This window comes from Durio zibethinus, chromosome 25 (assembly GCF_047325235.1).
Source record: "Durio zibethinus cultivar Kanyao isolate XHJ-2024 chromosome 25, ASM4732523v1, whole genome shotgun sequence".
In the NCBI taxonomy this organism is placed as follows: domain Eukaryota; kingdom Viridiplantae; phylum Streptophyta; class Magnoliopsida; order Malvales; family Malvaceae; genus Durio; species Durio zibethinus.
In genome coordinates, this window is record NC_143186.1 from 12117876 (window position 1) to 12127923 (window position 10048).

The window sequence follows — 10048 nt, forward strand, 5'->3', positions numbered from 1 at the left end:
ATTTATCTTGTAGTATTTTTTATTTATCTTATTATTATTTTTAATTATCTGTTATTTTTTTTCCTCTTTTTTCGTTTATCTGATTTTTTTCTCGTTTATCAGATTTCTTTTTTTTTCTCTTTTTTTTTGGGGGCTGAAATTGAATTCTGTTGAAGAATCCTACTGAGAATGGGGATTCAATCAGAGTCTAGATTGGATTCAAAGATTGAATCTCCGTCCAAAAAGGAGTAGGAATTGATCAGAAACTCTTCTGATCAATCCCTATAAATGATACAGAATACAAAAGCAAAGGACACACAGAAAACCAGTGAGCAAAAGCTACTAATTTGAAAGAAAAGGGGTGTGTAGAAAATTTTTGAAGGCTAAGAAAAGGTTTAAAAGGGTTCTGGAAATTAACAGAAATTTTTTGGAGATTTTTGAAGATTTTTTTTTCTGGGAATTTCTGGAAAATTCCAGATTCCGGTTGAATTTTTCGACGAAAGTTACATTTTTTGACGAAAATTCTGGCCAACTTTGAAGTTTTCGACGAGCTGCCCAGTTTTCGGTGAAGGATCCCAGAAATCGACCAACTTTTCGGTGAACTTCTGGCAAAAAACTCAGATTTCGGTGAGATTTTCCAGAATCTGGTGAACATTCAACCGGAGTTCTTTGATTGTTTAGAGAGAAGCGAGAGGAAAAAGGAAGAAGAGAGAGAGAGGGGAGGAGCTTTCTGTCAAAAAATAGAGGGAAAAACGTTATATACCCTCCCAAAACGATGTCGTTTTTACCTTAAGTGAGCCAGAAGATCCGTGCGTTTTGTTGAGATCCGACCCGACCCCAGCGTCGACCCGCTTCCTGACCCGCGCGTGTCTTCCCCTCCGAGCCGATAGTCGAGCCGAATCAAGGTTCCAAGCCGCTTCTCCTAGCCATTTTCTCTTCCTTAAGTTGAGCCGAGCCGAGCCGCTCCAGGTTTTTTTTTTTTTATTTATTAGATTAGGTTTATTTAGTATTCTTTTTACTTTTATTTTATTTTATTTTTTATTTTTGTTTTACTTTTCTTTTTTTTTATTTTCACTGTTATTTTGTTTTATTATTTTATTTTCTTTAAATAAAAATAAAAAAAAATATTTTTTGGGAAAAGTTGAAAGTATCAATTTTTCTTGAAAATCAAAATTTTCAAAAAAAAATATTTTTGGGGAAAAGTTGAAAGTATCAATTTTCCTTAAAAATAAAATTTTCAAAAAAAAGTTTTTGAGAAAATGTTGAAAGTATCAATTTTTCTTGAAAATCAAAGTTTCCTAAATTATTTTTGAGGAAAAGTTGAAAGTATCAATTTTCCTTGAAAATCAAAATTTTCAAAAAAAAAAATTTTTAGGGAGAAGTTGAAAGTATCAATTTCCCTTGAAAATCAAAGTTTCCTAAATTATTTTTGAGGAAAAGTTGAAAGTATCAATTTTCCTTGAAAATCAAAATTTTCAAAAAAAAATATTTTTAGGGAGAAGTTGAAAGTATCAATTTCCCTTGAAAATCAAAGTTTCCAAAAATATTTTTGAGGAAAAGTTGAAAGTATCAATTTTTTTTTAAAATCAAAATTTTTTTAAAAAATATTTTTGGGGAAAAGTTGAAAGTATCAATTTTCCCTGCACAAGAACAATCATTCTTGTCTTCCTTTTTATTTTGATTTTGATTTTGATTTTTCTTTAAATAATCCGACAATGGAGCCTCTGCAAGTGAAACAATAGTTTTTCTTGCATACTCTTGAGGTGAGGGAATTTTCTCAATTTTCTGCTAAAAGTATTAGAGTCAATTGAGAATAATTTTCAATAACTAATTACTTGGTAAAATTTTAAGGCTCATTGCATAACACAAATTTTAAGATTCATAATTCAAATATCATATTTGACTCGAATGTTCTGCAAATGGATCCGAGTTCTTCCTCTTTCCAACCATTTCAATTAACATCATTCCAAAACTATAAACATCTGCTTTATATGAAATGCCTCCAATGTTTTTGTAAAAAAACTTAGGAGCAATGTATCCTAGTGTACCTCGTGCTGCTGTGAGAGAGACGATGCTATCATCCACTGAATACAATTTTGCGAGGCCAAAATCTGAAACTTTTGGAGTAAAGTTCTCATCCAGAAGAATGTTATGTGGCTTGATATCAAAATGTAGAATTTGCATTTCACAACCTCTATGCAAATATTCAATACCTCGAGCCACTTCTAAAGCAATCTCAAACGTTTTTTGCCAATTCAAAGTGTTATTGTCTGTTGAAAATATGATTTTATCTAAGGATCCATTTATCATGAAATCATATACAAGTGCCTGTTTTGATCCCTCCACACAAAATCCAATAAGTCGCACCACATTAACATGATGTATCCTTCCGATAGTTGCAACTTCACTAATGAAATCTTGGCCATCAGCTTTTAATTTGGTTAACAATTTTATTGCAACAAGTTGGCCGCTTCGAAGTTTTCCTTTAAACACAGAGCCATAACCTCCTTGACCTAATTTATGCTTGAAATTTGCTGTCATTTTCCTTATTTCAGAATAAGAATATCTTATAGGCATTAGATTGTTTTGACTCTGTAGAAAATTCTCAATAGCATCATCCACCGACAAATGTCTCCTTTTTAATTTGCATATAATAAGTGCAATCAAGCCACACATACCCAAAAAAGCTCTAAGTAATATAATTCCTGTTTATCAAAAAAAAAACATAAAAAGAAATCAATTAATTCGGCAATATACCGTAGAACATATGAATATGCCATTTACTAATAAATTTAATGTGGATATATATATATATATATATATATATTTGTTTCGGACAATAAACATCTTAGCATTATAAAAATTCACAACTAAAATAATCAATTAATGTAATTCAAAATTTTTATGAATCATTTATAGTGGATTTTCCATTTATGCAGCTGTTTAATTCTTTCTAGGAGCCTCTTTTATGCATTCTCATATATTTAAGTATTCGGTTAAAATAATAAACAATTTCTTGATCTTTATCACTTTATTTAGATGAGTTCCCCTTTTTATATTTAAATAAATTTTTATTTTTTAATTTACACCCAAATAAACTCTTAAATTTTAATTTATATATTATTTATGCATGATCGATTGAGTTTTAAATTTTATTAACGATATTAAAAGAGAATTATTTTTATTACATTAAATTTTTAAATTTTTTAAAATATACTTGAATAGAGTATATTATTAAAACATACTTTAATAATATATATTGTATCTTGAATTTTAAATTCCTCTAAATTAGGATGCTGTATTATAAATGTAGCTCTAGAATTTCATAGTAATAGTAATAAAGCAAGAGTTTATATTTGATGTACTCTCGTTATATAGATTTTATATATTATCAATAAATCAAATGATAACATCATATTAATGAAAAAAATCAACCATAAAAATGAATATAAAAAAATAAATTTTTTTAAAAAAATTATTAATAATGCATCTAAAATCACATCATTAATAAAGTATCATCATTTATTCACAAACAATATATAAGATTTATATACTGATAATGTATCAAATACAAATATTAATGAAAAGAGTTTATATTGGATGCATTTTTAATATATAAGTACTATACTTTATTAATGAATCAAATGATAACACTTAATTAATATATAATTATCAACCCTCAAACTTACTTATTAATATTTTTAAAAAAATTAATTTACCTGTTATTGCAACACAAAGAACCTCGATTCCTGCTCAAACATTACCAATACCAAAAATATAAGTATTATTAGATACTAGAAATGCAAAGGCAAATTAATTGCAATAATTAAAATACCAATGAATTGCCAAAAGAATACCTTTATTTGAGAAAGCTGGCAAAATACCGATGAAAGCCAGGTTGTTTGCGATATATGCTACAATCGGAATCAACAATACGTAGGCCAACGATTTCAATCTAAAATTAATTTTCATTCAACAAAAAACATCAAAACTGTTAATCTTTAATTAGTGTTCAAAATGTTTTAAATTCCTTAATTTAAATTTTTACTCTAAACAGTAAAATTAAGCAAATAACTAAAGTTCTAAATAGGCTCTACAACGATAAAAATTTGAGAGTTCAATACGAAAATATTAGGTTTAAATTCTGGAAAATGAGATGGGATTTATGTTTACAAATTTATATACAGAGATAAAATCTTTAATTAGTGTTCAAAATGTTTTAAATTCCTTAATTTAAATTTTTACTCTAAACAGTAAAATTAAGCAAATAACTAAAGTTCTAAATAGGCTCTACAACGATAAAAATTTGAGAGTTCAATACGAAAATATTAGGTTTAAATTCTGGAAACGATGAAATGGGATTTATGTTTATAAATTTATATACAGAGATAAAAATAATAATCCCTCTGTTTATTTTCAAATTTTTTCAGTCAAACAAAACTCTAGTAGAATTTTAAAATATAAAGTTTTGAGAAATCTTAAACTCAATTTTTTAAAAAAATTTTATAGTTTCCCACGATATCATAAAAAATTAGGGTCAAAATTAGTTGAAGTTGGACATTCGATTGAAATGAAGAGTATATATTTTTCATAAGCTAAAAGGCTCTAAATATCTATTTGTAACACTAAAAAAATCCTCACACGTTAACAACCGAGTTCCAAACCAAGAAACTATAACCGGCAAAAGCGTTAGTGTCAAATAAGAGGTGGACGCCCATCATCAGCTCTTTGTAAATGTCAACAGTAGAGAGGCCCCTTATATTAAAAACCATGATCGGAACCTGGGCTTCAACTGTGCATGACTGATGGAAATTAGACGGTGCTGTTCCTCCATCCAAAAAATAAAAGAAATTAGCAGGTGGAGTTGGAGAGGGAGAGCGATTGGTGCAACGAGAAGCATCGATGTAAACCCTAGAGTTGTTCATCTTCATCCTGCAATTTACCAGATACATCTTGCTAAGTACAGAGAGTCCTGAAGTAGGGTACTCAGGAATGGAACTATGAGGAATGGAACAATTGTCCTTGACAAGATTCACGTCTAGAAGATGAATCGTTTGGTGAAGATAAGAGATATTTTGGACATAGAAATTCCCATATTTCATGGGAAAAATTGTACGGTCATTCTCGCACACTAGCTCAAACCCTTTAAAACCACAGCTTCGAGGCTGGGTTTTTAATCTAAAAGGGTAACTGATATTAACGCTTCCACAGAACTTAGAGACACAATTTTTGTGTATGCCTCTAGCAAGGCAAGCATGGGGGAACAACAGCGAAAAAGCAAGGGCCAAGAGGCAAAATAATGGGCAAAATAATGGAAGTTTTGTTCTCTGCATCCTAAAGTTCCAGTGGGAGAGAAGGAGATTAAGGGACTCGTTTTAATTAAATTTAGGCAAGCCAATTAGTGAAGAATTCTGTTGTCTTCATCTTATATATTGGAAACAAAGTCTTCCTTTATCATAAAAAAAACAAAGAAAACGTCTTCCTCGATTTCAAAAGTCAGTCAACTAATTAAATCCAAACCATAAAATACGTTAACACTAAGCCAGTCACATCTCGTGGGTACTGATTTTCCACACCATCAATGAAGAACCAAAAAAATTCCACAAACGTCAACAATCATATGATCATTTAAGAATTAAATACTGATAATTTTAAATAAAAAATCGTGATCCAACCAAAAAAAAATATCTTTGTAATTCATCAGTGTAAGCCCGCAGGGTAGGGAGATCACTACAACCCTTCAATAGAATATCAACAAAATTATTTAAAACGATATTGGCTTTCAAAACATAAATTATAAAATAAAAAATTTAAAAATTTTTATCACAAATTCAAATATTCTAGTGCATGTGTGAGTATACGTATAATACTGCCAATTTAGTAGGAGAGTTTTGTTATTACCGGCATACCCTATAACGTTTTTTAAATTCTAGCCCATAAAAGACCCATTTACACACAATAATATAAATAATACTTAATTATCATATAATTTTTTGGGGGTTTATTACATCTCAAAAGGCACCATGTTTTAATAATTTCTTCATCACCAATACATATTGCTCTTGATTTTTGGCTTAACTATAAAAAAAACGTTGAATTAAAATTAAATAATTCAAAGATTTTAATTCAAAGATTTCATTTCAAGCCTTAATTTTTCTATTGTTTATTTAAATATTTATATCCCAATTTGATCCCACGTATATATAAGATTATTATATAAACGGGGTTACAAAAATTAAATAATTTTGAAAATTAAAAGTAGTATATCAGTATCTGTATACATAACAAATTTTGAGACAATATTGCATAACTTAAGTAGTCACTTACAAAATATTCCCAGGACTAAGTGATGTGGTTGTCATTGAATTCTCACTATGTTTAGTTGCCATTTCGACAGAAAGTAGAAAAGGCTTGGGAGGCATTTCAAGGAGCTTAACTTCACTTTCGAGCATCTCCAGGACTTTGCCCATTGAAGGACGATTTGCAGGCTTCATCTGTATGCACCAAAAGGCAACTATCAACTTTTCTTCATAATTTTGTTTTCACTTTCTGTCACATATCCAACCTCTATGTCATCTCCTTGATCAAGTTGATCATAAACCCATGATGGAAAATAAATTTGACTGGAATGTTCTGCAAATGGATTCATGTTTTTCCTCCTTCCCACCATTTCAATTAACATCATTCCAAAACTATAAAAATCTGTTTTATATGAAATGCCTCCAATGTTTTTGTAAAACAACTCAGGAGCAATGTATCCTAGTGTACCTCGTGCTGCTGTGAGAGAGACGATGCTGTCATCCACTGAAAACAATTTTGCGAGGCCAAAATCTGAAACTTTGGGAGTGAATTGCTCATCCAGAAGAATGTTATGTGGCTTGATGTCAAAATGTAGAATTTGCATTTCACAACCTCTATGCAAATATTCAATACCTCAAGCCACTCCCAAAGCAATCTCAACTGTTCTTTACCAATTCAAAGTGTTATTGTTTGTTGAAAGTATGATTTTATCTAAGGATCCATTTATCATAAAATCATATAAAAGTGCTTGTTTTGATCCCTCCACACAAAATCCAATAAGTTGCACCACATTAATATGATGTATCCTTCCAATAGTTGCAACTTCACTAATGAAATCTTGGCCATCAGCTTTCGATTTGCTTAGCAACTTTATTGACCTAATTTAGGTTTAGTTTGTTTCACAAAAAATAACTTTCGAAAAATAATTTTTAAAAAATATTTATATTTTTTAAATTGACAGAAACTTTTATTATTTGGATGAGTTAATGAAAAATATTTTTTTATTTCTATTGTTTTTTAAAAATTTTATTTTTTTAAATAATATTAATATAACTATTAAAATATTAAAAATTATTTATTATTAAAATATATTAAAATTATTAATAATAATCCATCTTGTGAGCACATTTGTGAGGCTGGCTATTTAATCGAAAAGGATATCAAATAGTAATATTTCCACGGAAAGTTGAGCCACAGTGCTTGGGTCTCGCGACGCAAGCATCAGGGAATAGAGAGAAAGCAAGGGCAAGGAGGCAAAACAATGGAAGTTTCGGTCTTAGCATCCTAAAATTTCAGAGGAATTGGAGACAAGGATATTAGCAAAGACCAACGAGTTCAGCTCAGGCAAGAAAACAAGCATTTGGAAATTTTCTTATCATCGATAAATTGTGTGGTGCCAACAGCTACTAAGAAAAGTATCAAACTGAGCCTTCATTTTGAAAAGTCAGTCAATAAGAATATGGAAAATTTAACACAAGCCGTTCAAATTACGCATTAACTTTACACCGGTCAAAAAATTTACTTACGTCGGAGAGGAGTACATCGCTTACAAATTTTTTTATTATAATTTTATAATTATTTAATTATAATAAAATGTCACGTAAGAATTATTATTTATAAGTGTAAATTTTATATAAATTTTAAATTATAATAAATTAATTATATTATAATAATTTTAGATAAAAGATCTTTATTGAAGGCTTTTTAACTTGACAACAGCAAAAAAAAAATACAACCATGTTAGAGTTTCTTAAAATTGACATCGGCTCAAGTATCTATTTTATAGTTTATATACATTTTTTAAAAAATTTCCAACGTAGGTGTATTTGAGAATAATCTTTTATTTTTTATTTTTAAATTGATTTTTTTTTATATAAAATTGATCTAAATTTAAGGATGATATAAAAACTTATCTATATTAAAATTTAAATATTAAAATTATTGAATGTAATTACTAAAAATAATTATATAAAACAAATTAAATTAAACTCAAAATTTCAATTTTTTCTCGATCACTCAAGTATCATGGCTAGATTGAAGACCACGTTATTACATTTGAAATCTACCACTCAAATAAAGGCAATCATTCTATGACTGAAAAGTCAGTCAACCAAAGCAAAAAGTGTAAAACTGACAAGCTATGATCAATTTTGACGGCTAAAAGATCAAAAAGATCTTTAGATGTTTTTCTTCGTATTTGGTAATGCAGGCAGCAAGAAGCAAGCAAGAAACAAGAAAATCCGTGTTCAACTTGATAACTTAACCGAGAGAAAAGAACTATGTGCAATTCATCTGGGCAATTGACAAAAATAAAGAAATTGCAAATACTTTTTCTATCATAAACATTTGCATCAGTTTACAGCAATTTACATCGTGCTGGAAATCTCTTTTCACAGCATAAAAGCCTTATATTTTCGTTCAATTGGCTTCATGCTTGAGTTTCTAACATGTGCTTATATTTTTTGTGAGAACCTTTTAGAATTTGAGTTTCAATGTGGAGGAGTGAAAACCCTGAAGCTTTTTAATGAGTAAATTACTTTCCATTTGTTATTTGGTTGTGTTGTTGTGGCTTTTCCTGTGGCTTGATTAGATAGTGATAATGCTGTTTTAATTTTTGGTTTTAGAAAATGAGGCCCCCTTGGGTGGCGGTGGTAATGGACTATGGAATAAAATTCCTGTATTAGTTTCTTGAAATGGAATAAATCGAATATAATGTTTTATCTTTTTTGTAATTTTTTTATTTCATTTATAAGATTTCAGTTATTTACATATATTACAAAGGTTCATTATAATGATCATTTTCAAAGTAATTAACAAGTTAATATATAAGGAATTTGACAAATCTATTACCAATCAAAAACTCTAGTTTCATCAACTTGAGTTCATTCTAGTTGCTATATATAATTTTACGTATTTATAACAAAGGTGTCCCATTAATTAAACCTAATTATCAAGTGCATCATTAATATATTAATGTAATTTGAGTTTGATTCATAATTATTTATATTAATCAATAGTACATATGAATTTAGATTTAAAACATTAAATTTAAATAACATTAAATATAAATTATATTTATTGACAGTTAATTAAATTTATAAATATCATAATTAAATTCACAAATAATTAGATTTTGATTCATATAATTTAAAATAAACATAAAAATATTAATAAATAAATTTTTCGTGTGCAAAATGAGTGGTCAAACCACTTACAATCTTAGGGCTCTAGGCATTACTACGCTTAATAGGTCTTTCGTGCATTAAATAAACCAAATTTAATAGAGGGTCATTTAACACATATTATTATCACCTTGACTAAAAGCCCAATTACCCAATAATCAACACAAAAGTTTGCCTTTTTGAAGATATATTAAACTCTACACTCCCAACCTCTATTAATAAATTGTTGATACTGATAAATAACATGGTAAAAAGGATTTTTTGCATGAGTAGAGCTTAGTCTTTTTAACTGTCAACAAAAAATCTAAGTCAATAACCACTCGTCTAAAACCTTTCTTATAAGCTAACTTTAGTCCCATCTGGATTGCATACAATTCGGCCTTTAACACTGAATCATATCTAATTTTTTTAGCAAACTCAAATATCTAATAACCATCTGAATCTCGAGCAATGCCTGCTATATCCAAATCGCCTGGATTAGAAGAAGCAGCACTATCTACATTAATTTTAACAAAAATAGATGAAGTAGGTTTCCAAGCAATAAGTGAGACTTACTTAGCATAAGTAACTCCTTTGATCTCATGGAA

At 28.9% G+C, this 10048-nt stretch overlaps 1 protein-coding gene and 1 pseudogene across 1 annotated transcript; both read right to left on the reverse strand.

Moving 5' to 3' along the window:
* Positions 1-1850: 1850 nt before the first annotated feature.
* LOC111276313 (LEAF RUST 10 DISEASE-RESISTANCE LOCUS RECEPTOR-LIKE PROTEIN KINASE-like 2.7) lies at positions 1851-5385 on the reverse strand. The gene is made up of 4 exons (XM_089754661.1): positions 4621-5385; positions 3837-3934; positions 3699-3728; positions 1851-2684 (listed from the first exon to the last, which is right to left on the reverse strand). Exons 1-4 carry the CDS (start codon positions 5310-5312, stop codon positions 1873-1875), a joined length of 1632 nt encoding a protein of 543 aa, XP_089610787.1. The 5' UTR covers positions 5313-5385; the 3' UTR covers positions 1851-1872.
* An 838-nt stretch (positions 5386-6223) lies between these two features.
* LOC149511634 (rust resistance kinase Lr10 pseudogene) lies at positions 6224-7024 on the reverse strand (annotated as a pseudogene).
* Positions 7025-10048: the final 3024 nt, after the last annotated feature.